This window comes from Camelus bactrianus, chromosome 16 (assembly GCF_048773025.1).
Source record: "Camelus bactrianus isolate YW-2024 breed Bactrian camel chromosome 16, ASM4877302v1, whole genome shotgun sequence".
Taxonomy (NCBI): Eukaryota; Metazoa; Chordata; class Mammalia; order Artiodactyla; family Camelidae; genus Camelus; species Camelus bactrianus.
This window is the reverse complement of record NC_133554.1, coordinates 48,828,411-48,855,562: the sequence shown is the minus strand read 5'-3', so window position 1 is coordinate 48,855,562 and position 27,152 is coordinate 48,828,411. Positions and strand designations below refer to the sequence as shown.

Here is a 27,152-nt window from a genome sequence, read left to right as displayed (position 1 = left end):
GAGCGCAGAACGCGTAACTCGGATGCTACCCTCCCTTCTCCCAGTGCAGCTCCCTGGAACAAATACCTAATATTGAGTTAGTTCCTCATTGTGAACACAGATTTCACTCAGATACCTCAGAGAAACAGGGAACTTCGACAAAACTTGGGTAAAAGAGTTTCCTAATCCTTCATTCAAAAGCTATCAATCAGGTTTTCCCTTACAGCCAGCCTTATGTCTACTGTGACTCAGAGAATCTTCCTAGCTCCTCAAACTCTCTTCAGTTGCTCTCTGATAAACCTTAAAAATTACCTGAAAATCTCTGACTCGAGACAAAGACTCTCATTCCACAATTAAGGATAACAGGTTAGGAATTGGAGACAAGATAGCAACAAAAACTCATTCACACATGATTTTATTCAATCAGCCAATAAGCATGTAAGAAGAATAGGTTCTTTTCTGCTTTAATAAACAAGGGTCAGAGACAGGTGGACAGTTGGCTCCTGAATGAGGAAACTTTTCCATGGTAGGAGGGAAAGATGCAGGAAAAAACAGTTGTAGCTAACTTTAAAGACCCATGCACTTAAAGCTCATGACATATGAGAAACGGTTTTACAATAAGACCTTTCCACAGTTTAGTAGGACATAATCACTAAATTTCTATTTACCCTTCAACAGTTCAAAGAAAACAATCCAACATCAGCTTAAGATGAAAACTATTAATTAAAGGGATTCAGTTTTCTTTTCATTTTGAAAGGTCATTGGTTTGACTTAATAATACAAAGAAAAATAATTTTAAGAATCTAATTTTTCAACATCATCTTACCTGACCTATGGGGTAATTTTAGAACAAAGGGCTTCATATCTACCACAAAGTGATCAAATTCCGCATCAAGCTTCTCCCATTTTTCTTCTTCACTTCCCATTTCCATAATTCAGCCTGTAAAAGATTTGAAATTAAAATATTAAGATCTGTACACTGAAAATAACAAAACTGATGAAAAAGAATCAAAGAAAACTCATTAGCATTAAATATCTCCAAACTGATCTGTAGATTTAATGCAATTTCAATCAAAACCCCAGCAGTATTCTTTGTAAACATACACAAGCTGATTCTAAAGTTTATATGCAAAGTTAAAGGAAGCAGAATAGCAGAAACAATTCTGAAAAAGAACAAATCTGGAGGACTCACATGACCTGATTTTAAGATGTACTATAAAGCTACAGCAGTCAAGACAATGTGGTGTTTGTGAAAGGATAACAAACACAGAGCAATGGAACAAACTAGAGAGCTCAGAAATGCACCAATACAAATGTGGACAACTGATATTCCACAAAGGTACAACCCATGGAGAAACAATAGTTTTTACAAATGATGCTATAACAATTGGGCATCCACATGCAAAAATAAATAAATAAGTAAGCCTCAACCTAAACTTCACACTTCACACACAAAAATTAACTCAAAACAAATTACAGACCTAAGTGTAAAATGTAAAAGTACAAAACTCTGAGAAGAAAACATAAAAGAAAATCTTCACAATCTGGGGTGGTTAGTCAAGGATTTCTTAGATACAATTCTAAGAGCACTACCCATAAAAGAAAAAATCAATACACTGAACTTCATGAAAATTAAAAATCTTCTGGAGTTCAGGTGTTTCGAGCACCAGTTGCCCTGGATTCCTTGCCTGGCACTCTGCAATAAATGCTGCACTTTCCTTCACCACAAAAAAACCCAAAACAAAACAAAACAAAACAAAAACAAAAACAAACTTCTGCTCTGCAAAGAACTCTGTCAAGGAGTTGAAAAGATAAGCCACAGACTGGGAGAAAATACTGCACATCATATAACTCACAAAAGACGTATATCAAGAATATATAAAGTATTTTTGAAACTCAACCACAAGAAAACAAACAACCCAATAAACATAACTGGCAAAAAGTTAGTTCCTTTACCAAAGAAGATATACAACTGACAAGCACGTGAAAAGATGCTTTATATCATTAGTCATTAGAGCAATGTAAATTAAAACCACCATGAGATACCACTACATACCTATCAGGACAGCTAAAATTAGAAACGCAAACAATACCAAAGCTGCTGAGGACGCGGAACAGGAATTCTCACACACTGCAGATGGGAATACAAAACGGTGCAATCATTTTGGAAAGCAGTTCAGCCATTTCTTACACAGTGAAACATACCCGTAGTATGTGACCCAGAAATCTCACTCTTAGGTATTTATCCAAGTGAAGCAAAATCTATATTCACAGAAAAACCTTAATGTAATGTTTATAGCAGCTTTTTTCTTCTGTAACCACCAAACACTGGAAACAACCAAATGTCCCTTCCTTGGGAAATGGAAAACCAACTGTGGTCTTACGCACACAATGAAACAATAGTTAGCAACAGAAAGGAAGGAACTGCTGATACATCCAAAAACATGGATAAACTTCAAATGCAATATGATAAGTGAAAGAAGCATTCTCAAAAGGCTACATACTATATGACAATACCCACTTGTATGACCTTCTAGATAAGGCAAAAAATACAGGCGTGGAGAACCGATCTGTGGTTCAGAGGAGTTAGCACTGGGAGGGGTGTCTGAATAAAAAGCGGTAGTTCAAGGAAAATACACAGGGTGCTGGAATTGCCCTGCATGCTGTCTGTGCAGGAGGTTATAAGAAGCTATTCCACGCATGTGTAAAAATTCATAACACCATATACCAAATAAGTGGTTTTAACTGTACATACACGTAAAATTTTTAATTCCGATCAAAACACTTAAAACATTGGTCCTTGTATTTCTTCCTGATCAGCAAGAAAAACACTGAATATAAAGGGGGTAAATCCCCAAAATCAGAAAAGTAGGTTCTGACAAAATTCCTTACGTTAAAAATATATCCAACACTCAACATGTTCCTCTAAGTGCTGAAATGTCTTGGTAGGCATGTGGACTATCTCTACATTATACATAGTCCCCACTTTGTCATTTATTCTACTTACAAACTATGTATTTGGAAAAAATCTCTGTTGTGCCTCATCAGCTGTCTTGTTCCACAGACCACAGCTCTCCCTCTGTCCCACTGGCTTCTAACATTTACCACAGTTTCCTCCATCTTATTGTCAACAGCCTCTTCACAGAAAGTTCTCTGCCCAGTCTGGAAGCAGACCCTAACTTTCACCGGCCAGCTTGACTTCCCTCACAGCTGTCAGGGGTGAACAGCTTCCCACCAGCATGCGCGTCCTGGACTCTTTCGCTCGCTCCCCCAGCCCTGCCCAGGGAAGGAAAGTCACTGAGATCCACGCTGCCCCCTCCCCACTACTGTTCTGCCAACCTCAACCCCCAAGTCCCCTCTTGTGGGGAATATACCTAGTGCTCCCCATTCTCGTCACTGCCACCACCAAAACCCTTCCATCTGATCAGCCTCTCATCCTCTAAAACTCTCTCCCTCCCGATCTCTCTCTCTTCTCAGCAAGACAGTCACCGCTTGACACCCTCCCTCATTCATTAACGAAGGGTCTGCTAGAGAAAAAACGGCACTGCCTTGCAGTCAGGCAGCTTCCAGCCTCCTCAGAATTCTCAGGAGTCTTTTACCGCTTCCTAGTCCACAAAGCTCTCAGCAGACATCTTAAAGCCCCTGAAGCCCCATTCCAGCCTCCCCTCACTTTCCATTTAAATCTTACCTTCTACTTCAGAGGAAAAAGAATAGTCAGGTGGTAACACCCGAAAATGCTCTTCCCTCCACCTCTCTGCTCCCCTCTCAGAGAACACAGCCTTACCTGCTCTGCCTCTGTGTCAGAAGCATGAACTCTCCTCCCTACGGCCAGTACCCCATCACCCGTCAGCTACCTCCCCACCGCCTCACACCTGCCATCTCCGCTGACTCCTTCCCCTCCATTCTCTAAACCCCCATGAGCTATACAGCAGCAAATACTCAGAAATACCGCAAAGCCTGCCTGTCTCTCTATTCTCACTGCCACTCTCTGAGACAGCCCTCCCCACCACTTACTTACACTACTGCCACAGCCTGTCTCCCTGCTGCGGACTTGCCCTACTTTAGTCCTCACTGGCCCCAGAGCAGATTTCTTAAGTACAAAGCGAAGCATTTCACTGCCTGTCTCGATTGCCTACTGCAATGGGATATGATCCAAACCCAAAGTTAGGCCTACAAGTGCCTTTGCACTGAGCCCACCTCTCACCCCTCCCTGCACACAAACCAACCTGCTCCGCCTAACTAGCCAACCGACCGATGACCATTCACCACCAATGAACTCCTCATTCTTCAAACACTCCAAGCCCTTATACGATTACATGGCCTTTTCACAGGTTATTCCCTAAATACAGCTCAAACGTCACCTCTGAGTGAAGCTTGCCCCACTTATTCTAAACTTGTTGCTCCATCCTCAGTGTGTACCGCTCTCATCAGTGTGGGAGCATGTACCATGCTGTTACTTTTTTTCTACAAATCTGCATACTATTAAGATGTTTTCTACCATCTGTGAGATGCTCCTGGAAGGCAGGGACCCTGACTTAACATCTTAGTACATCACGTGGCATATCACAGAAGCTGAAGAATTGATTGATAAAGCAATGCTAACGAAAGGGATTAATATCCTACTTTAACGTAACTAATAAAGACAGAGCTCAGAGATATTGCAGCTTCATTTCCAGACCACAGCAATAAACCAAATATCACAATAAAGTGAGTCACATGACTATTTTGGTTTCCCAGTACATGTAAAAGTTATGTTTACACTACACTGTCGTCTGTTAAGTGTTCCCACAGCATTATGTCTTTAAAAAACAATCTGCATACCTTAATTAAACATACTTTATTGCTAAAATATGCTACCCATCATCTGAGCCTTCAGCAAATTGTAATTTTTTTGCTGGTAGGGGGTTTGAAATGTTGTGAGAATTACCAAAATGTGACATAGAGACACGAAGTCAGCAAATGCCGTTGCAAAAGGGCACCAACAGACTTGCTCAATGCAGGGTTGCCATAAGCCTTCAATTTGTAACAACTGTAATATCTGTGAAGTGTAATAAGGTGAAGCACAATAAAAAAGGTATGCCTGTAGTTGTCTGTTGTTTTTTTTAAAGGTTCTGTTCTGAGTACCAAATAAGTCTTCTAGAATAGAAATACTATATACTCTTAATTCTATTTACCAAACCTGGTCATTGTCCCTTCTGCATTACAGTAGAAAAAATATATTTTCAAATTCAAGACTTGGTTAACATAAATTTTATTTAAGTGAATTTTCTGACTGGTTAGTTGGGTTGGGGTTACCTGGTTCATTGATGTTGTTTTGCATTCCTACAATAACTAGCTGTATTCGTACATAACTACATCAGTTATGTACCTCCTGACAGAAGGCTATGATACCACTGCTGGAATGTTACATCATGAAGCTGAAAAGCAACTATTCAAATGGATGAACAGACAAATGAAAGTCATAAACCCCAGAATTCTAAGCACAGCTCTGGCCTGGAAGTGTACTCCCAGGCTTAAACAGTACAACCTGCCCACAAACTCAAATGTATGCCTGAGAGCACCCATAAACAGGCCTAAAACAAAAGGATTCCTAATAATCACTAATTCTCAATAAATCCTTTGACCCTGACAGGAGATGCTAGTGTTTAATGTTAGAGGAAACTAAAACTCAAGAGTAAAAAGACTCACCCAAATCATGAAATTAAGCACAAAGCTCAGACTAAAATTCTGAAATCCTTAGCTCCTAGGTCCATTACATGTGCCCCTTGGCTATTTAAATATAAATCAGCAATATTTCCAACTAATAAAGAAGTTTTTTGAAAAGTAGAAAGGGAATCATAATTTGCTTTAATGACATGCAATATTGAAAAAAAGCACAAAAAAGAATCAGTGTGATACTCAGTAAAAGCTAAAAATCAGCTGCCCCCTATCCTTTATTTATTCTTGAACAAAACAACAAAAAGTTACCATTTCAAACCTTCAAGGAATTCCTGCTACACAAATTATATCTTATAAATAACATCTGCTTAGTTTCAGCTAATCAAAAAGTTTTATTACTGCTTATTAGAATTGCAGCTTTAAATTATTAGAATTAAAAATAAGTAAAGCTATATTTTTGACTTAGGCTTAAAGTACTTACAGTGTGCTTACCAGTCACATAAATTACCACAAAAGCAAAAAAGAAGTAAATTGGGTGATTCTTGCGTATAGCTACAATCTATGTCTGGATCGTATCTTTTACTTAACTCACCAGCATTGTCTTTTTTTAAACCTATGTCTATGTGGACAGCTACAAAGTGGGCTAAGACCTTCTCAAGGTGCTTAACTATCAGAGGAGTCAGCAAAGCATAAGCAAGCCAAAAATATGAAAAGGTCTCGGGGGCAAAAAGCAGCCACACTGCTAAACAATGAATACACCTCACACAGATCATGCCCCTTGGCCAAACACAATAAAAATATTTCTCAAAGTTGCATAAAACCGATTTTGTTCAAACCGTATTTTAAATGTACGGCGGGGTCAATTAAAGAGAACTTGAAATTCGTACTGCACTCTATCAAAACGGTGTACAGGTGCATGTTTTATCTGGCTTACACATCTGTATGTTTGGACAGTTACCAGAGCACTGATGGAGCCTTGGCACGCTGTGCGCTTTACAAACACATGCCAGTAACCACCCCCAGAGACAGGCACTATTTCAGGGCCATTTCACAGAGGAGGAAAGCTGAGGCCCAGCGCGGTTACGTAAGTGACCGAGGGTCCCACGGAAAGTGGCAGCTGGGCCTGAACAAGGCGCAGAAGACCGTGCGCTCCACTCCGCGGCAGCCTGCCCACGATGCATAGGCTCGTGTCATTCCATTTGGCCTTTCTATCCTGTTTTCCCGCATCTTTAACTACTAAGGACACATAATAAAAAGAGCCGCACGACGGTCGGAATATAAGCTGCTCTTATTTACTTAACTTGTTCTCTTGAACCCTTAAACTCAGAAACACGCCGTGATGCTGGGACACGGCCTACCCAAGCGGGCGGTCCCTACAAAGGAACGGGACACCGGTACTGCCTTCAGTCCTGAGTCGGCGATCCAGTCCTGAGGGGAATGTGACATCTCCAGCGGGGCGGTGCCCAGAAGTAACTTATGCGGCCAGAGCGGGCAGAAATCGCTCCAGGATCGGGGCAGGCGGCCTGCGAGGCCGCGGGGCCGAGGCCGCTTCCCTACCTTGTCCGGTACACAGATTTCTCCTCACAAGCGCCAAACCCTCTGGTCACAAATTTTTGGACCCCCGTCATGCGGACCAGCTCCATCCGCTTATACCACTTTCCTCAGAACTTTCCCCATCCGTGCCCGGACTTGATTTCACTCTGCAAGGGAAACCGCAGCGCTCCGCGCGGAGACCCCACGACATCCCCGGCGCCACCGCGCGCGGCGCGCGCCCCCTCAGGCCTGGAGAACGGGCCCGGGGCCTGCGGGGCGACGCCCCTCCCCGAACGAGCCCGCTCGCACGGGTGGGGCGACCCCCACCCCGCGCAAGATTCCACTCGAGAACCCGAGGGTAGGGACCCGGGAGGGAAATTCGGAAAAACAAGAACCTGGCGCCCCTACATGGAAGCTTCCCTTTCGGCCGCCGTCGCCGCCGTCGCCACCAAACGGTTTCAAATCCTTGCGGGCCGCGGCGGTCGCCGCCGCCCAGCAGGCCGGGGGCGGAGACTTCCGCGCTCACATTCCCCGCCCCCTTCCTCACGCCTCCGGCCGAGGCTGGCGAGCGGCGCCGTTGCCATGGCGACACGCTGGCCCTCGGCCGGCCCCGCCCCCCGGGCCGCGGCGTGAGCTTGACGGCGTTGCCATGGCGACGTCCCGGCCTTCTTCGCAGCCTCCTGGCTCGCTTTCCAGCCTCGCGCACCCTAGGCCTATCCCAGGCGGAGGCCCCAGGATAACCAGACCACTGTCTTGGCACTGCCGCCCTCGGGCATCCCGCTAGGAGAGGCGCTTGGGACCACTTTAGAGACCGTAGAGAAAGAACAGAAAGAGCAAAGAAAATGGGATTGCAGAGAATATTCAGAGAGGTGTGCCCGTTATGTGGACATTGAATCAGTCTGAAGAAGTGAGAACTTACTGCCTGCTATCTCACAACCCAGAAGTGAACGCCATTGAATTAAACGGGAAAGTGAACATAACTTTTTTTTTTGTATTCATAACTATCCAAGGTCTGAAAAAACTTACCCCAAATTCTGAAGATACTGAAATAAAATAAAAAGGCTTTGTGCTTACCAATTCGGTGCAGAATAATAAGATCAAGTGGAAAAATGTATTTTTGCTGCTCCCAGAAAATTTCATCCACCTCGGGGCAGCCTCCCTGTCTGCAAAGCTATGTTGTGGTTTTCTTTGGTCTTTTATTACATTTCTGTAAAAGCTCTGAACTATATTTTCTAAATACCAGGCAGAAATAAAATTGAAATTGTAAAAACATTCACTTAAATGAAATTCAGTTTACCACTGTTTTTCATGTAATTTCACAACAGGATTCCTTCTGCAGTATCTTTGCAAATCACTCACTGTGATGCCAAACCTAACATAAACACAGCTTGAAGCATCTTTTCAATTTTATATAAAGAAAATAGAAGATTCATTCATTTGTGACTAGTTACTTTCAAGCTTCCAGAGTGAAGTCATATTCTTTCCAATGAGCTTTTTCAAACTCTTCCACTGGAAGTAAGAATTTTTCCCACCAACAGTTTTTCATTATTTCAGTGACATATTTTGAAAGCTAAGGGAAAGAAAAAGTATGAAATGCTTTTAAGAATGTTTAGCTTTTCAAAAGCATATTTAAACATGTTTAGAGCTAAAGAATGATTATGTAGGTAATTCAGTCAGAGAATCAGGGATGCAAAACCCACATGTGCAATTGCAGGAATTTGACCACTCAGTGAAGAGCTTCAAAACGACAATGCTGGAAGAACATGAAATGAATTTGACAAACAATGTCTAAATGAACACAAGCAGAAACGTAGAAGAAAAAAAAGGTATTAAGGGGGAAAAATGCAACAAAGTTAAGTTCATCTGAGAAGAAACCATTGCAGCAGAAAAAAAATATAACTTAGAGTTAAAAGGTTAAAACAATTAAGACAGTAAATTTCTTAAAGTATTTTCTATATTTAGGTGAAAGTAAGATGAGAAAGTTTTCCTTTACACTTTCAAGAACTAGCAGATTGTCACTATTTCCACTATATGTGTGTGTGTGTATATATATATATATATATATATATATATATATATATATATATACACACGGGAGGGGAGAGTGTGTGATGTAAGCAAAAGTGTTGTTAAGATATGCATGCTGGGTTTTTATAGTTGTGTTCACCTTAGGATTCACTTTACATACTTACACACACAGAGAGAGAAAGGAAAACAACTTGTAAGGATGTGGATCACACGTGGACAATAACCCTCTAGGTGAAGAAATTAAAGATGATTGAAGTCCTGTCAGTTTTACTTCCTAAATATCCTCAAATCTCTCCAAAAAATAGCTCAATTTTGAAAAACACTTAGACACAAAACTGTGAAATTCACCATATTCTCCTCTAAGACATTCTGGAATCAAGGTTTCAAGAACTTCAATGTGAAGTTATCCAGTAACTTGAAGGATTGTGAACAATAAACACATTACAAAGTAAGTACAAGACACCAGAACAAATGTTAGTGACTTTGGATCACTCAGATGGATTATCAGGCACTCAAGAGTTAACTGAAAAGAAAAGTAAAATTTTTCTTCCTAGGCTGGGATTTTTTGAATTCCCTTCTTTTTTCAGGTTATAAAAGTTTTAGTGGTATTGTAAGGAAATTGGAAAACACTGAAAAGTTTAAAGAAGAAAATAAAAATTACATGTAATTCTACCATTATGGAATAACCACTGTTAACAATTGCAAATATTTTCTCAAATCTTATACATATATATGATCATTTTAATGTCAACTTATTATTGTATCATTTGAATATAACATAATTGGCTTAATTATTTTCCTGTGATTCAATATGTAAGTTATTAGCAACTTTGGCTCTTATAAGTAATACTGCAATAAATACATTTTAATATATACATCTTGGCTGAAGTTGCAGCTATCTCCATAAAAGATATTCCTATGGGCATGAAAGAAATGAAAGCTTTTGTTCAGTACTGCCAAATTGCCTTCTAAAAGTGTTCTGCAAATTTGCAATTCCATTTAACAGTCCCTGAGGGTGGCTGTCTCACATTAACAATTTTTCTAATCTGTGCTAATTGTATGTATAAAAATAGAATCTCTTTTTAATTTGCATTTTCCACTATTAGAAAAGCTGAAATATTTAAACATCTCTATTAGTCCTTTCCTTTTATTCTTCTACAAATTATCTCTCTAGTCCTTGGCCCATTTGGAGGGGAATTTTACATGATATACATATCTTCCACATTTTCATTTATTGTTTCAAAATCAGCAAATGGCTCTGTACACAGTACTTACGCCTAAGCTGATATTCTAAATAACCAAATTTCAGTCAGTGGTTCACTATTTTGCATTATTAAGATACTCTCTATCATTAGATTGAAATACATGAATGCCTCAGCAATTCTAAATGGAAAGCAATTTATAAACACTAATAATGAGTATTATTATATAAACACATTACAGATAACTATCAGAATAATCCTGTAGCCAGTAAATTCCTTCAATTAGATAAGAAATGATTCAGAACTTTCTATTTATAGGTCATGAAAGTATAAATTGTACCCCAAACAGATGTAATTTAAAGACAGCAGAAATCAAGCATTAATGGGGTATCTTTTCTTCACTACTAGAAAACACATTCACTCTTTAACACATTGATTCTGGATTCCTTCCTTATGCCAGAACTAAGCTGAATTCACCACTCCATCCCAACCTGTGAGGCTTCTCTACCTGCCCTTCCTGGGCAATCCGTGCTAGCGGCTACTAACAGAGATAATCTGGCTATTCTGCCCTCCCTCCTTTCAAATAATACAGACTGTCCCCCACTAATGATGGTTCAACTAAAGATTTTTCAATTTGTGTGATGGTGGGGAAGCAATATGCACTCAGTAGAAACCAAACTTCAAATTTTGAATTTTGCTTTTTTTCCCCATGCTAGTGATATGAAGTAGGATGCTCAATGGTGATGCCAGGCCACGAGATCAGGAAAGTAAATAACCCATTTGCTTTCATTCTGTACCCATACCATTCTGTTTTTCACTTTCAGTACAGTATTCAATAAATTACATGAGATATTCGACACTTTATTATAACATAGGCTTTGTGTTAGATGATTTTGGCCAACTGTAGGCTAATGGAAGTGTTCTGAGCACATTTAAAGTAGGCTAGGCCAAGCTATGATGCGCAGTAGGTTAGGTGTATTAAACACATTTTTGACTTACAATATATTCAGCTTACACTCTGTCTATCAGGACATAACCCCATGGTAAGTTGAGGAAGATTTGTATACATACTGTTGTAGCCATGGTCCATGCAAACTAGCAACCACCTGCGAGGGCACTTCAGAGCCTCACCTATACGAAAATCTCTCCACCACCTTATTTCAGCACTCCTCTCCAGGCTGTGAAGCTCCAGCTCTAGAACCTCAGTTATTTCCACGAAGCCACTGGGAAGTTCACTGCTTAACTAGCAGTGTAAGAATGAGAGAAAAGTCACAGTTCTGAAGTTTGGATGTCTGGCTCCATTACCTATGTAAACCAAGATATATAACCTCCCTGAGCTTCAGTTTCTTTACCTTCCTGATGGGATGACTGGGAAGATTGAATTAATGGAGGTTAGATAAATAGAGATTTTTTTTCCCACTGCTTGACACAGGAAACTTCAATACCAGGTCTTTTCATTTCAAACTGTTTTGTGTGCACTTTTGGAAGCAATGGATGCCACTAGGAGGCAGCATTAGCACACAAAGAACTTGTCACACACACACACACACACACACACACACACACACACACACACTCATGTAAACACATACATTATATTCACACACACATGCTCACATACACATACGTGCATGAACACACACTCAAACAAGACACACACATATGTGCACATCAACCACACACTCTCGCACATGCATATACTCACACACATATGCACCACTCCAAGCTATTTTCTTTTCTATTCTTTCCTTCCTTCTTTTTTTCTTTATTTCTCTTCCTTCCTTCCTTTCTTTCTCTCTTTCCTTCTTTCTTTCAGCTTTTAAATCCTTTACTTCAGGATTAAGTTGGGGAATGATTCTCAGGCTAGCAGATGGGAAATTCTACTGGTGAATACTTATTACTGACTTTGGGGACTCAGAAATGAGACTTTACATATTGAAAGATTGGTAAATACCTTAGAAACATTCATTTTTCTATAGCTTCTTGCGGAAAAGTGTTATGCCACGAGAGAAAAGTTAAGGCCTGGATCCCTTTGCGTTTCGAAGCCCATCTGCCATAGTCCAAGATAAGAAAGCTAGTCCAGGGACCTGCCTATCACAGAAGAACACCTTGTGTGCCACATGCAGCTCACAGGCTTCAATGGAGCTGGGGTTGCTAGTTAAGCACCATTACATTGGATGGGAAGACCCAATTCAGCCATGTTAAAATGTAGGAAGATAACCATCAATTTGTGATTATAATTTCATTCTTTCTTCACCAGGCTGCCTGTGGGGGGAGGAGACTAGTACTTCCTGGACTATAAGCCCATGGGGGAGATCACTGTGCACTGGCTGGGGAGGGTACAGCTGAATTTTGATGACAGGCAACCTGGGGATCTAAGCATTTAAGAGGAAAAACATTAGGAATAGAGAGTCGACTTATGGAACTAAATGGACCGCAAAATCACTAAATAGAAGGGCTGCAATTGGGCAATGTCTACTGACGGGCTCCTCTAATCCAAATTGCCTAATCAGACTGAAAAAATAGCAGATTTTCCTTTCTGTGAAAAGATCACTAAATTAGAGGAATCATTACTATGGCTTAAGCTTTAAAGTCTACTTTGATTAATTTTTCGGGGACCCAAGCCTATCCAGCAGCCTAAAATGCCTTCTGATGAACAAAATGATGCAAAAATCCATCCTCAACAAACTTGTCATATTCCAGGAGCTTTTCTACAGAATAATCTATTAAAAGTTCAATCTGGTGATTCCTTATTAAAAATTTCAGCAGAACAGTTTTACAAGAAACTATATGGTCAAATAAATACCCAGGAGTGAAATTGCTGGATCATTTGGTAGCTCTGTTTTTAGTTTTTTGGGAAACCTCCATACTGTTCTCCATAGTGGCTGCACTAATTTACATTCCCACCCAAAATGTATGAGGGCTCCCTTTTCTCCACATCCTCCCCAACATTTGTTATTTGTGGTCTTTTTGATGACAGCCATTCTGACAGGTGTGAGGTGACATCTTATTGTGGTTTTAATTTGCATTTCTCTGTGAGTAACGATGTTGAGCATCTTTTCATGTGCCTGTTGGCCACCTGTACATCTTCTTTAGAAAAATGTCCATCTAGGTCTTCTGCTTATTTTTGTTTCTCTAATGTTGAGTTGTATGAGCCGTTTATATATTTGGATATTAACCCCTTATCGGTCATATAATTTGCAAATATTTTCTCCCATTGAGTAGGTTGTTTTTTTGCTTTGTCAATGGTTTCCTTTTGCAAAAACTTTTAAGTTTATATTGGTCCCATTTGTTTATTTTTGTTTTTATTTCCTTTGCTTTAGGAGACAGATCCAAAAAATATTGCTATAATTTATGTCAAGGAATGTTCTGCCTGTTTTCTTCACTAGTTGGAAAAGACACATGCACCCCAATGTTCATAGCCGCACTGTTTACAATAGCCAAGACATGCAAGCAACCTAAGTGTCCACTGACAGATGACTGGATGAAGAAGGTATGGTATAAGCATACAATGGAATACTACTCAGCCATAAAAAGAATAAAATTTTGCAATTAGCAACAACATGGATGGAGCTGGAGGGTATTATGCTTATTGAAATAAGTTAGACAGAGAAAGACAAATGCTATATACCATCACCTATATGTGGAATCTAAAAAGTGAAATAAATCAATGTATATAAGAAAGTACAAACAGACTTACAGATGTAGGGGGTAGGGTATAGCTCAGCAGTAGAGTGTGTGCTTAGTAAGCATGGCGTCCTGGGTTCAATCCCCAGTGACTTCATTAATAATAATAATAATAATAATAATAATAATAATAATAATAATAATAATAATAATAATACAATTAATTATGTACCCCCATTTTTTACTTTAAAAATTAAAAAAAATTTTAAAAACAGACTTACAAATACAGAGAATGTGTATCCAAGGTGAATGGTTCTTTTGTTCAGCAACATCAATAAATGCAGCTTTTTGGTTCAGAAAGGGGAGGCACCAACACCACACACTCTCAAACCTAACTGCCAATACACAAAGAGAGGAGAAAGAAGGAAAGAGAGAGAGTAGAAAGAGAAGGGAAAGGAGGGGACATGGAGGGAGAGGGGAGAAGGCGAGAGAGGTTGAGACAGAGAGAGAGTGGGGAAAAGGGGCGATATCCCAGAAAAGGATTGAGGGAGAAAAAGTAAAATTGTCTTTGAAAGTTAAATAATGGGAATTTGGAACTTTTGAATGGCAATCTGGTGTCTGTAAAAGGAGGAGGAGCAGAAAAGCATCTTGGAGAAGCGAGCTGGCCCGTATCTCACGAGGGGCAGGTCAAGACCCGATGAAGAAGCATCGCCGAGGACGTATCTCTGGGGGAGACAAATCTTAAAACTAGTGATGGGTAGTATATAATGGAGATGGCAAAGATAAACAACTCTTTCTGGGACTTTTATAAAAACAAGGGATAAAGAGATGGAGGAGTAGCTAGAAAAAGATGTGAAGTCACAATAAGGTTTTTTTTTTAATTGGTGGTATTACTGCATATTTGTATGCTGACAGAAATGCTCCAATAGAAATGGAAAAAATAAAAACGGAAGATCATTCATCACAGGAGCAAAAGCCTTAAATGGAAAACAGAAGATGGGATGCTGGGCATAAGGTCTGTCCTTGGATGGGATCTCAGAGTTCATCCATCATAACAAGACAGAGGGCAAAGAACCTGGTACAGATGCTGGTGAGATAGATGATAAATTTGGTTGTGGAAAGATTAAAAAGGGGTCTTTTCTATTTTCTCACTGAAATAAGGACCAAAGTCATCAGGTCAGTGTGAGGAGAGAGAAGGTGGCTTTAGGAGAGTTGAGAAGAGAAACAGCCAGGTAGCCAGTTGGGGGATAAACAAACTAGAGAAATACGGTAGGATTGCCAGGCACAGCGAGGGGCTTACGTGAGGTTTATGTTCATGAATCCAGGTGGGACCTGTTAGCATAATTGTGAGTTTTTCTTTTTTTTTTCCCAGCAATGTTCACCTGCTCCAGTGCAGGCATAGGAAAGGCAGCTAGAGTCTGGGGTGGGGTTTGCCAGCATGTGCTACGGAAGGAGAAAAGAGCAAGGAAGTTGAATATAAACAAAGGAGCAATGTCAGTGATGGATCCTAGAATTTCACAGGTAAGGGAAGATTTTTTTAGGCATTATGTAAACCAAACATTAAGAGTTCAGATCCAGTTCTACTGACCTAGGCGTCTATGCATTCCTCTATGGTTATGCTTCTCAAACTTAAGAATGCAAATAACTATCTGGGGGCTTTGTCATAAAATGCACATTTGGGGGGCCATCCTTGGAAATTCTAGGACACAGTATTTTTTCCTCTGTAATAAGTATCAGGTGATACTGATGCAAGGGTCTTCGGACCATTCTATGAAAAATATTGCAGTTGCTTTAGGTGAAAGCACTTAAGAGGAGAATTAGGGAGGGGGCGAACTGGGGTTACCCAGGTAATTGTTCACACTTCCCATTTCATAGCCAATGAACATAGCAATGAACACTGAATGTCCATAGCAATGAACACTGAATGTCCATAGCAATGAACACAGATTTGGAACATCAACGACAATGTTCCAAATATTTGGGCTTCTTAACCAGGTAATATAACTAAAAGTAAGCTGCCATGGGGAGTAACACTGCGATGACCGACACAATAAATTCAGTCACTTTATTTTTCCCGTTCCATTAGGTGCCTTGGACAAACACATACAAGTATGACATTTAATTTTGAATCTGAAAACCAGCTTAGCATGGCTTTACATCTGATGCATCCGTTTTCCAGAAAGCCAAAGAACTGTGCTCTGTTTGGGGAGAAAAAGATAAAACATTCTGAGAGAAACAAGTCATTTCTTAAATGTGTTAAATAGCTAAGCCAAATCGAATATATTTTACAAATGGGTAGAATAAATCTAATAACATGAACAAAACCGTTTAGTGTGAGGTTTAAGAGATTCAAGAAAGCATCGGGGAAATGATAAGGCACTTGTTTCCAAAGAGAAAATAAAAAGTTCTATATAATTCTGACAGTTAAGATTAAAAGGAAAAAACCCCGTATCGGCCCTTTATTTATTCCACAATGCACTAACAGTGCTGCCTCTGCCAGAAGACTCAAAAAGAGAGCAGCCCAGAGAAATACATTAACAAAGCTCTGTTTGGTTTTTTAAATTATCCTCTGCTAATATTTTTTCTGCTGATATGTTCTAGGATTCTTGTGCTTTGTCACTTTTAGTACTGAACATCTCACCAGGGCTCTGCTATATTTCGAACAATAACAATTTATCCAGTGCATTTCTAGCAATTTGAAATTATAATGATAGTAACCGTTATCATTATCACTGAGCACTTAATCCAAGTCATGGATAATATTTCTAGTCATAAAACCTGTGAGGTGGGTACTGTTTGCTAGTTATCATTCCCATCATTCTTTCAAGCTGGCCACTTCTTAGAACCCTCTCTTCTCTAATCTACTCCCAGCTCTTCCCTCTACCAGCCTGCTGATACAGGGCTGTCAACATTCTTGAAGCATTTCTAAACCTAGAGGCAGCAACAGCTTCAGCCTCCGGCTAGCTCTTCCCTCACAGCAACAAGCATATTTAAACCTGAAACCTGACACCTTAAAAGGTTTAAATGTTGACCATTATACATTCTTTGTCTCACACAAACACAGTATCTTCTTCTTTAAAATATTTTGCTCTAATGAATACTTTGCTCTAATGGGTACTTTTCAAACACTAGAAATTGCTGGAGGAAGGAAAAAATGTTCGAAGATCTATAAACCAATTACCGTTGACATAAGTTAATGTGTAATTTGGAGTTAGTTCTTTATCATTTGGAACTAAGAGGTATTATGATTTGATATTCCATTCAATATTATTATTATTACTATTACTATTATAATAATTATTATTATTATTCAAGCATAATCTGGAATTACACAAGATGGCATAATTCACCTCAACATTCATTCAAATAAAACCTCAACCCTAAGGGTCTGGGTATAGCTCAACTGTAGAGCACATGCTTGGCATGCATGAGTTCCTGGGTTCAATCCCCAGTGCCTCCATTAAGAAAAACAAAACAAAACAAAAAAACCCTAAAACCCTGAGTTTTAAGAAAAAGAATTGGAAGAGAAAGTGGAGAAACTGAATGCAGCTTACTGCTTCATTTTGCTGTTTCCTCCTGCCCCACTCTTTTAAAAAATCCAGTGGCCAAATTGACATGGCTTCTTTTAGTCATTATGTAATAAAAGAACTGAAAATGGTAAAGGGCAAGCAGAAGTGCTCGCTAAAAGTTCCAGCGTTGAAACTCACCCTTGAAGCATTTGGGGATCTCAATGGTGCCGTCTATGCACTCTGCATCCTCTGTATAGCTACACTTCTTTTCCTTATTTTTGCAGAAGAAAGAAATTTTTTGGCCATGCAGCATTCCATCCTTAAATTTTTGTTGGAGAGTTACTCTCTCTCCTTCAAATATCACAGTAGCTCTTTTAACAGATAATTTACAAGATGCTGGAAGAGACAATGTTTGTAGTCAAAACTTAAGAGTTCATTTCCTCTTTCCTAAGCATTTGAACCCGTAGATGAGCAGACCTGAAACAAATTGCTTCTAAGAATGCAAAAGTCAATAACATCAGTATCATTGTTAACTGCAGTCATTTATCCATAGAACCATTAACCATGGCTTCCAAGATCATCTTTCTTCCCCAATATAGTAGCCACAAAGGAATGTCAACGCAGAAGCATGAGATTCTAGACTTCAGTGAAAACTCCCCATCAGACACTGCCATTTTCTGTAAGCCTCCCCTGCCCCACTCTGATCCCATTTATTGAGTGAGTGCATCCATCTACTAGCCACTGTGAGCGTTGGCTGTTAACAGCTCACAAATGCTCCTTTCTCTGAAAATTTGCCTTCAGCCATAAGGGAGACACTGCTCCCAGGAGAGGATGCACATCAGCCCACAATTCCAGGGTCAGGGAAGGGAGCAGCCCACAGCCTATGTCTGATTGACAGGGATAAAAATGAGCAGGTCCCCTAGCCTCTCTATGGGATCTACTTTGGGGTAAAATTCATGATCCAGAGCTCCCAGGGGATTAAATTGAAGCTAGACTCTAGCTGAGATCACATACTTGTTCAAAACATGGTCCTTGGGTCAGCAACATTGGCATCACCTAGGAACTTGGTAGAAATTCTAATTCTCAGGTCCTAGCCTAGATCCAGCGAATCAGAAACTCTGTTTAAACAAGCCCCCCAGGGGACTCTGATGCACAGTGAAGTCTGAGAACCAGTGCCCTTCTCCATCCTACCTGCCTCACTCTCTTTCTCCCAAAACACTCACTTAATAAATCAATGGTACTTGAATCCCTGGCTCAGGCTCTGCTTCTAGGGGACCCTGAACTAGTTATACGTCATTTTGCCTCTAGTGCCTAATTTCGTTTGCTATTTAAACAGTCCAGCCGACAGCAACCTGAGCACCAGTGTAGTGCAAGGTGGTTGTTTTTTGTAAAAGCACGGCACTGACCAGATCACAGATAGACACCCAACTCAAAAGCAACCAGCATCTCAGGGAAAAGATGCCAGTGAGTGATGATGAATCCTTTAGTTGAGAGGTAGTGGTGTAGAATTAAGCCAAGTTCAAGGAGAGTAAGCAGAGAAGCACAGAGATATGAGAGAGATCGTGAGGCCAATGATATTCAGAAAGAGTAGCAATAGTTCCCGCCTTTCAGTGCCAGTCCTCAGGAGGACCAGCTGTGTTTCATTTCCTCATCTTCAATGTCCATGTGATTGCCTGTTGCACATTTGTAATTAGCCCCCATCTCCTGGAACTAGCTTGAAAGTGTGGTTGGTTTTTGCCACGAGAGGAGTCTTGACTAGAACAAAGCAAAGAAAGGATGCTCGTGGACAGACTTTATTACAGAAGCCCGCACAGCCTTCCACCATATTACCAGTGCTTACAACATTTGTGCTTAAAATTTCTTTTATTCAGTTTAATCTCAAATAAGCTCACTATGCATGAAGCTTCCCCATGCACATATAAATCCCAGAACTTTCACATGCCAACAGTTGTGAAGCAAGTCTGAGAAACGAAGTGGAAAATGATTGGAACAAGAAAATGGCAAGGAAAGGTGATTCCTTGGATAAATTCGGAGATGGTTTAAGACCCGTATTTCGTACCTTTACAACTTGGGTGTGCTGACCAGTTTCCGAATTTGTTACATTCTACTTCTTCTGGTCCATCCAGGGTGTATGTATCATGGCAACCATACGTGGCTTTATCCTTGTAATAAAGTACTTGCTGTGCAGGATAGTTCACAAATCCATTGTCTGGTCTTGATGGGAATGGGCATTTTACTTCTAAAAAGTTTATGCAATAAGACGTATTAGTATAAATAGCAGTGTGACCCAGTGGTTATGAAACAGTTACAGTCCTGTCTCTATTACACCATTGAATCACTGGGTATTCCTGGGACTAGAATGCAATTTCGGGGTACCCTGGCGCTTAATTCTGTCCCAGTTATCTTATACTTATGGGACCTTGGATACTAAAATAGAAACAACAACACTTTGAAAGTAAAGTAATGAGTCACCAAGTTCTTTGGGCATTCACATAATCATGCAGTATTATTTATTGCAAATTTCATCTCCACACAGTCTAAGATGGTGGGTTTGAAAGAAAAAGTTTGTCTCTTTCAATCAACAGACCATGAAATTAAAACACAAAGGCTCCCTCCATGCACACTAGAACACCATTGTTTGGATTTTAAATGATGAATCTAATTCTTATGATTGTCTTCAGACTACACAAGAAGCCAGCATAAAACAGAAAGGAAAAAAATGGTGCTGCCCCCTGGCCTTCTTAAGATCCTCAGCAGCAGAGCCCCAAATCCATTTACCCCGGTACAAGAAAGCAGGGCTAGAGGCAGGAGCAGAGAGCTCTTGCTTGGTAGTCTAATGAGGTAATTAAAGAGGACAAAGTCCCAAGTGGGACTGCTTGGATCAGTTTTGGCTCTTCCACAAATTGAATGTAAAAGAATCCATAAGTTTACAATAATACTAAAAAGAAATAGTTTCCATGGAAGAAAAACTCTTCTCTATAGAAGAATTCCAGCTGATTAATATAGATGGAAAGATAAAATTAGAAAACCACTGTTTTGTAACCACCGATGTCTTAATTGACCGAGTCACTGATTATCAATGGATGCTAAAAAGACTGCTAGAAAGTGGGTATTCTCACAATCTCAAAGTATCACCCGCAGGTTGCTTATTAATTCCAAAGAGGACGGGATGCCTTTACCAAGAGAAGATACCAGCATAGCCCACCTGACCAAGAGATTAAATTCAGCATGACCAGGGATGGGCTGACACTGTGTGCCTTCTGATGAGACGGAATGCATTTTTAATGAAATTGTTTAACTTGAGTCTAATCATGAGTAAATAAGCAATCAAATTCAGATTATGGAACATTCTACAAGACAACTGACCTGTACTCTTCAAAAATGTCACTGAAAGACAACTGAAAAGGCAGGGACTCATTCTTCATTAAAGGAGACTAAAGAGGTATGACATCTAAATGGAATGTGTGATTCTTGATTAGATCTCACATAAAAGTAAACATACGTATGAAGGATACTTCTGGATGGATTGAGGCAATTTGCATATGAAAGAAATATTGTTATTTGTATATGCTATAATTGCTTAAATTGTTATGGCTAATAATTCAAAACATGTTAAATGTCTTGGCTACAGTGATAACATAGGAGAAGGTCCTTGTTCTTGGGACATTCATGCTGTTGAAATATTCATGTGTAAGTGTCATGATGCGTAAAATTTATTTTCAAATGGTTCAGGGAAAAAAAGTATGTTTTTAGAGAGAGAAAGAAAGAGAGAGAGAATGTCACAACATGCTGACGGCTGATGTATTTATGTGAATGGTTAAAAAAAAGAAAAACCCACCGCTGAAGACTTGGGAGAGTTAAATGAGATGGCACATATACAGCAAGAGACCTGTGCCTGGCCCAGAGTTAAGTCCTCCGAAAGGTTTCTAGATATTATTATTGGTAGTTTCCCTATGCTGGAAAGCACTTGTGTTTAAAATATTCAATAGATATCTGTCTATCCATCCACTAGAGGAGGTGTTAACAGTCTTTGGTATAACTCCTCATGTGCATGATAAACTCTATGATTTGTCTACTTGTTATGTAGTTGACAAATTCAAAGATGGTAATAATAGGTCAAATTAAAGGAGAAAGATTTTCATACATATTTTTAAATCAAATATTCTTATGATTCCTAACTTTAGGGAAAGACGATAAAAGCTTATACCAATTTGACTGCAACTCAATTTTCACCTTTATCACTTAGGACTCCCCAATTTACTCCAGGCTTCTCTTTACCATCCTCACCATAATATTCAGACATCCATGCACACACCTTGTTCTTTCATGCCCCCCTGACTTTCCCCAGCCTGTGCCCTTCAGTGGCATGCCTTTCCCTCATTCTCTACTCCTCCTCTAAGACCTTCCTCTGGGAAGATTTCCCAGGCAGCTCCAGGTAGTTCATTGCATTAGCTATCATTTTCCTGAGGTCATCTGGTATCCCCAGTGGTTCGCACACTACCTGGCACATGATACATGCCAAGAAATACTCATTGAATGAGGTCATTTGAAACACTCCATGATACTAGAATTTTCAGTCCTTTTCAAAAAAGAGATTCCACACAACCATGATTGTTTTGTCTCATCAAGGCACTTACCCCTACATTCTGGTAGTTCAGTCCAATTTCCATGTTGCGTGCAGGTAACCGTGTCATTTCCAAACATTGCATGGTGTGGCAAGCATTCAAAGACTGCCTTGCCTCCATAGAGGGAGTTGTTTCCAGCCAATGGCTTATAAGCACTAAGTTTTGCAAACTTAGGTATGGATGGTGGAGGGCAGGTTATAGCTGAAGAAAGAAAGAACAATCATTTTTATGAAAATAGTTGAGACTTTCAAATATACTCTTTACAGAAAGGGGGAAAAATCCAAAGATTTATTTGAGAAAATGCAAAATTTGATCAAATGCCAGGTTAAAAACAGTCAACAGAAGCCAAGTAAGAAAATATGATCTGAAAATCAGATGTCCGAACCGGTCAAAAAGCTAAAAAAGTAGTAAATTTCAGTCTTGCCACCACTAATTTGCCTGTTACAGGACCACAATGCTTAGGTTACTGTATGTCTCTGATCCAGATGCTACCTTGGAAGATGTGTCTGGAAGTCAGACTTGGTGAAGGACTTGGCTGAGGCACCATCCTGCAATAATTGCTGATGACAGCAGCTTGGTACAAGTCATTTGTGACATCTGAGTGACCTCTTGGTGCTAGCTCAGGTTTGTTCGCTCCTTCTGAATAACTCCTGCTTTTGTAACTGTGTTGACAGAGCTTTTACAAGTAACTTCACATGGAGACTCAGTAGTGGGCTGTCAACCTGATCTAATTAACCTGGAGTTTCAATGTTAGTGTTAGGTTAGTGTACGGTTAAGGTTAGGGTTAGGGTTTATCATTCCAAAGTGGTCGTTTCATCTTCTAGAGTAAGATATCAGGATGAACAGTCCCCCAAAGGTGACCAACCATCCCACTGAGCTGGGACTGAGGGGTTTCCAGGGTGTAGAACTTAGAGTGAAAACCTGGAAACTCCCAGGCAAACCAACTGGTTACCTTCCCTATAAGTGAGACCCACAGACTCACGAGCGCAGACAGGAAGGTCCGGACTCCATTTTCCTTCCTCAGTGCATTTAGCGGAATTAGCTCCTTTCAGATAAAACCTGCAAAGGAAACATTTAATCCATTAAATAATAAAATAATCCATCAATGGCATCTCAGATGTCTTTTCCATTGAGCATTGCTTCAGATGAATGCTATTGGCTTCTTTTCCATCTTATAATACTGTTTCCTGAGAAGCTTAACTTTTCTCTGAGGCTCATCAAGTCTCCCAGCCTAGTGCTGCAGGTGAACTGCTGAAGAATGAGAGTGTTCCAGAGATGATGGGTGTAGAGGCCAAAACCCCAAATCCCTCAGCTCTAACCAGCTGGTCAGGTTATCTGCTTCAAGCAAAGAACCACCTCTTTTTCAGGATCACAAAAGTGAATCAAACTGAGTGATCTCTATTATTTATTGTCTGTAGCCTGCTGACCTGAACGTGTGAAAACGATGCAGTCTATTTCTACTGCGGATGTAACATTGTCCTTGAAGCCAATTTTGTTCAAGGTCATTCAGCATGAAGCCTGCCAGTAAATTGGTGTTTCAGATGAAAGGACTGCATTTCTCTTTCACACACAGTATTTCTTAATCTCTAATTGCAAACAAGGGTCCTCAGTAACATTTTGCCCTACTCGACAGCCAGTGTGCTATCGACAGTGATGGCGTATTTGCTCACAAGGCAGCTGAGCTATATGACCAACCAAAAGTGCTTTCTTCCTAGGGATTTTGTACTGCATTAGGTGAGGAGTAAGAGCAATAACGTTCTACATCATCACAATCCCAGCCCTCTCCATAGATTTCTCTTCTAGACACTACCAGGTCAGTCAATCAAATTAGCCTCATAACCAAAGCCCAAGTCCAATTACTAAAGTGTTTTAACCCTCGTGCTAAGATTGGCCCAGGGACTATCAAGGATTATCACCCTGGTTCAATAATTTCAACATTCTCCTCCAATAAGTAATCAGGAGCAGAAAAATTAAATATAGCACTGACTTCATATTTCACAGTTGTTACAGCCTCCAGCTCATACCCACCCCCCTCAATGCCTCTGTGTATGTATATTCAGTGATTTGTGTTCAGCAAGTCCCACCTAAATGTAGAAATGAAATATGGACCAGTCTTGATGTTTAGCTTAACGGTGCAGAAACGTGCTGCATCTGTTGGCTAGAAGTCCTTACCCGGTGTTGCAAGTAAAACTGATCGTGTTGGGATATTCAAAAGTTGTATAGCGTACAGCTCCGTTTTCTAAGATTCCAGCAAAAGGACATACTCTGGCTGTGATTTAAAGGTAAAAAAGGTCAATTTCTAGTTACAGAACTTCCTATTAAAATAAAAATATATAAACTCATTTCTGTCCTTCATTCCAGTAACTCTACTGGTAACCATCCCAAGAAAATAACTCAAAATAAGTCAAAAGATCTGTGCACTAGGCTGTTCATTATATTGTTATTTTTAATATTAAAAATCAAACAGTCTAAATGTTTGCTGTCATGGTATTATTTTAATAAATGGTAAGTAAATGGTAAATCCAGCTGACCTATAAGACAGCCAATAAAATATGAATTATGAAGATCACAGAGACACAGCCGATGTTTCCAATGTTAGTGAAAACAGAAAAACACAAAATGGTATCGACTCTCTGCAATGATGAAAACATACATATGGAAAGCTTGAAAAATGAAGTTGTTAGTGTTTCAAAGTTACGGCAAATGATTTAAAGAAAAATTTTCCCTAATGATGTTACAGTAGTTTTTCATTAAAAATTATGTTTTAACAATGTCCTACTGTATAGCACAGGGAACTTAGTCAATATTTTGTAGTAACCTATAATGAAAAAGAATATGAAAAAGAATATATATGTATAACTGAATCACTATGCTGTACACCAGAAACTAACACAGCATTGTAAATCACCTATACTTCAATAAAAAAATTTTTTTAATGTTTTGTCTTTTTTAAATCAAAAAGCATATTAAAATCACTTGTAGGAACATGTATTGTTTTCACAAATGGCAATGCCCATCCAACTAAAATAACCAGAGCTCAGTTAAGTTCATATAATTATTTTTACTGCTTGACTTTTACCTAAAATTGCCTGAAATTCTCTCTAGTTGATTGCTCAACAGTCAACCATAAAAAAATAACGCCAGCATGACGTCACAGACCATGTTCCAAAGAATAAATAAAACCAACTACCATAAATTCATATATATAATATATATACACATAATTGTTGCTGTATTACAGATGGTATATAATTATATATAATATTACTGTACATGATTAATAATTTCTACTTTATTATAAGTATAATTTGTAATGTAATCTCCACGTCCCTTTTCACGTCTGCAGTGATCCCCTCTCCTTTTACCATACCAAGTCTCTTTTTAAAATCCCCCCTAGTTCCAGCCTATGCTTGTCCCCTCTTCTCTAAACGGCCCTTGTCACCCTTGCTCTCTTCTCCCATGGAAAGCCCCCAGGCCTTCCTGTTTCCTGGCAGCTCTGCTGACTTTGTGTACCCCCAAGACGGCCGGAATTCGAAGGAGGGGGAGGATGTGAGAGACGGACTGGACCTACGTAAGCATCTCAGCGTGTTGACGGGCCACAGCCCTGTGAGCGGGCAGGTGAACCGCCGCACCACTCCGCGGGACTGATAGCCCGGCTGGCAGGAGTACACTATCTCCTCCCCCGGCAGATAGGACTGTTTTAATGGAACGACGGTGGCAAATGGTAATTCATCCGGCTTGGGACAGGCTGAAACAGAGCACAGAGCAGTTGGTGAAGAAACCTATATTTGCATTTCTAGGCTCAGCTAGCACACACAAATGAAAAATATTTCATGCTACCAATAATAAGTATGCTGAGTTCTGTACCAAATACTTGCTATATGCAATATCTCGTCCAATCTCCTCACTGATGTTTGAAGCATACTATTTCCTTCTCTACTTTTTTTTTTAGGGGGTGGGGGTGGTAATTTGGTTTATTGATTTATTTTTAATGGAGATGCTGGGGATTGAACCCAGGACCTCATGCCTGCTAGGCATGCACCCTACCACTGAGCTACACTTCCCCCCATGAGGGGTGCTGGTGCTCCTTATTTCACAGGTCACTACACTGAGGCCTAAACTAGCTAACTATCTTATGGAGACGCTTTAAGCATGGCAAAATTAAAGAATAACCATCAGCCCAGTCTCGCCAGCATCCACCCTAAAGGGAATAAGTAAGCATTATGGATCTCTGGCATATAAGAGGGGCTTGGATATATTAATGATTTTTTTTCCAAAAGCAAAGAGTACTTACTTCGTCCTGCGATAGCAACATGGCAGAGAAAACTCGAGAACAAGATGAGCACTGGGGAAATCATTGTGGGTGCTGCACACAGACACAACCACAGTAGCTTTCCTCTCCTAAAAAGAGACGTGTAAATATTAAGGTGCTTAAATATTAACCTTTTGGGGGATGTACTTTTATCTCTGCAAATAGAAGATAAAGTATCATGATGTGAAAGGAACTTGAGACCAACATTCTTTAATCATTTACTTTTCACTTTAGTGGGTCTGTTGTGAAATCTTTGGCCGATGGCTTCTCTCTTTGTGACATTTATGCTAATGGCATAAGACTGCTCATTCTTGCCTCTGATAGGATCCTGGTGATTCCAGATTGCTGCGTCTCTAGTCCAGACCTCTTACTCTCCATCCTTTGTTTTGTGTACGGCGTGGATGGAACACCTAAAGACTCAAGTGCCTGCTCCACCCACAGCCTTGAACTGTAAACTGAGGATCATCACTTACTCTCAGGGTTTCTGTCTCCACACCTTCAAAATCACTTTCCAGGTCCCAGATGGATGATTCTAAAGAACATCTTCACAGAGGCGTCTAAAATTATAATGCCTAAAAAACTGAGCTCATCATCTTCTCTTATAAAATGACTATTTGTTCCCAATCCCTTTTTTACCTGCAGGGAGCAACACGACCTTCCTGGTAGCTGCAGGAGCTAC

The 27,152-nt window shown here is 40.0% G+C and overlaps 2 protein-coding genes across 10 annotated transcripts in view; both read right to left on the bottom strand.

Annotated features, from left to right (window-relative positions):
- Positions 1–15,940, bottom strand: part of CEP112 (centrosomal protein 112) — a 381,720-nt gene extending 365,780 nt beyond the window's left edge. For 4 of the 8 annotated variants that reach the window (XR_012499617.1, XR_012499618.1, XM_074343511.1 and 1 more), the window contains exons 1-3: positions 15,328–15,940; positions 7,579–8,740; positions 806–919 (exon numbers count right to left, since the gene is read on the bottom strand). Coding sequence is in view for 6 of the 8 variants with exons in the window: in XM_074343511.1 (XP_074199612.1) it covers positions 806–911 (106 nt within the window). In the remaining 2 variants the exon portion in view is untranslated. The other 4 variants (XM_074343512.1, XM_010948643.3, XM_074343513.1 and 1 more) reach the window with 4 other exon arrangements.
- Positions 15,941–16,078: 138 nt separating this feature from the next.
- APOH (apolipoprotein H) lies at positions 16,079–26,562 on the bottom strand. 2 transcript variants are annotated; one of them, XM_010948644.2, is made up of 8 exons: positions 26,456–26,562; positions 25,733–25,909; positions 24,334–24,430; positions 23,144–23,220; positions 22,174–22,362; positions 19,596–19,775; positions 17,735–17,932; positions 16,079–16,225 (listed from the first exon to the last, which is right to left on the bottom strand). In XM_010948644.2, exons 1-8 carry the CDS (start codon positions 26,517–26,519, stop codon positions 16,170–16,172), a joined length of 1,038 nt encoding a protein of 345 aa, XP_010946946.2. In that variant the 5' UTR covers positions 26,520–26,562; the 3' UTR covers positions 16,079–16,169. The 2 variants fall into 2 exon arrangements, with proteins under 2 accessions (XP_010946946.2, XP_074199625.1); XM_074343524.1 differs by lacking the exon at positions 25,733–25,909 and having other exon boundaries at positions 26,456–26,534.
- Between the last annotated feature and the right edge of the window lie 590 nt (positions 26,563–27,152).

Bases quoted from the DNA above. Each gene is read 5' to 3' on its own strand.
- APOH (XM_010948644.2), bottom strand. From the start codon at position 26,519: ATGATTTCCCCAGTGCTCATCTTGTTCTCGAGTTTTCTCTGCCATGTT. The intron at 24,431-25,732 runs GTAGGTCCAGTC...TTTAAATCACAG, and splicing joins CAACACGCTGAGATGCTTAC to CCAGAGTATGTCCTTTTGCT. The intron at 16,226-17,734 runs GTGAGTTTCAAC...CTCCCCAAACAG, and splicing joins GATCCCCAAATGCTTCAAGG to AGCACAGTTCTTTGGCTTTC.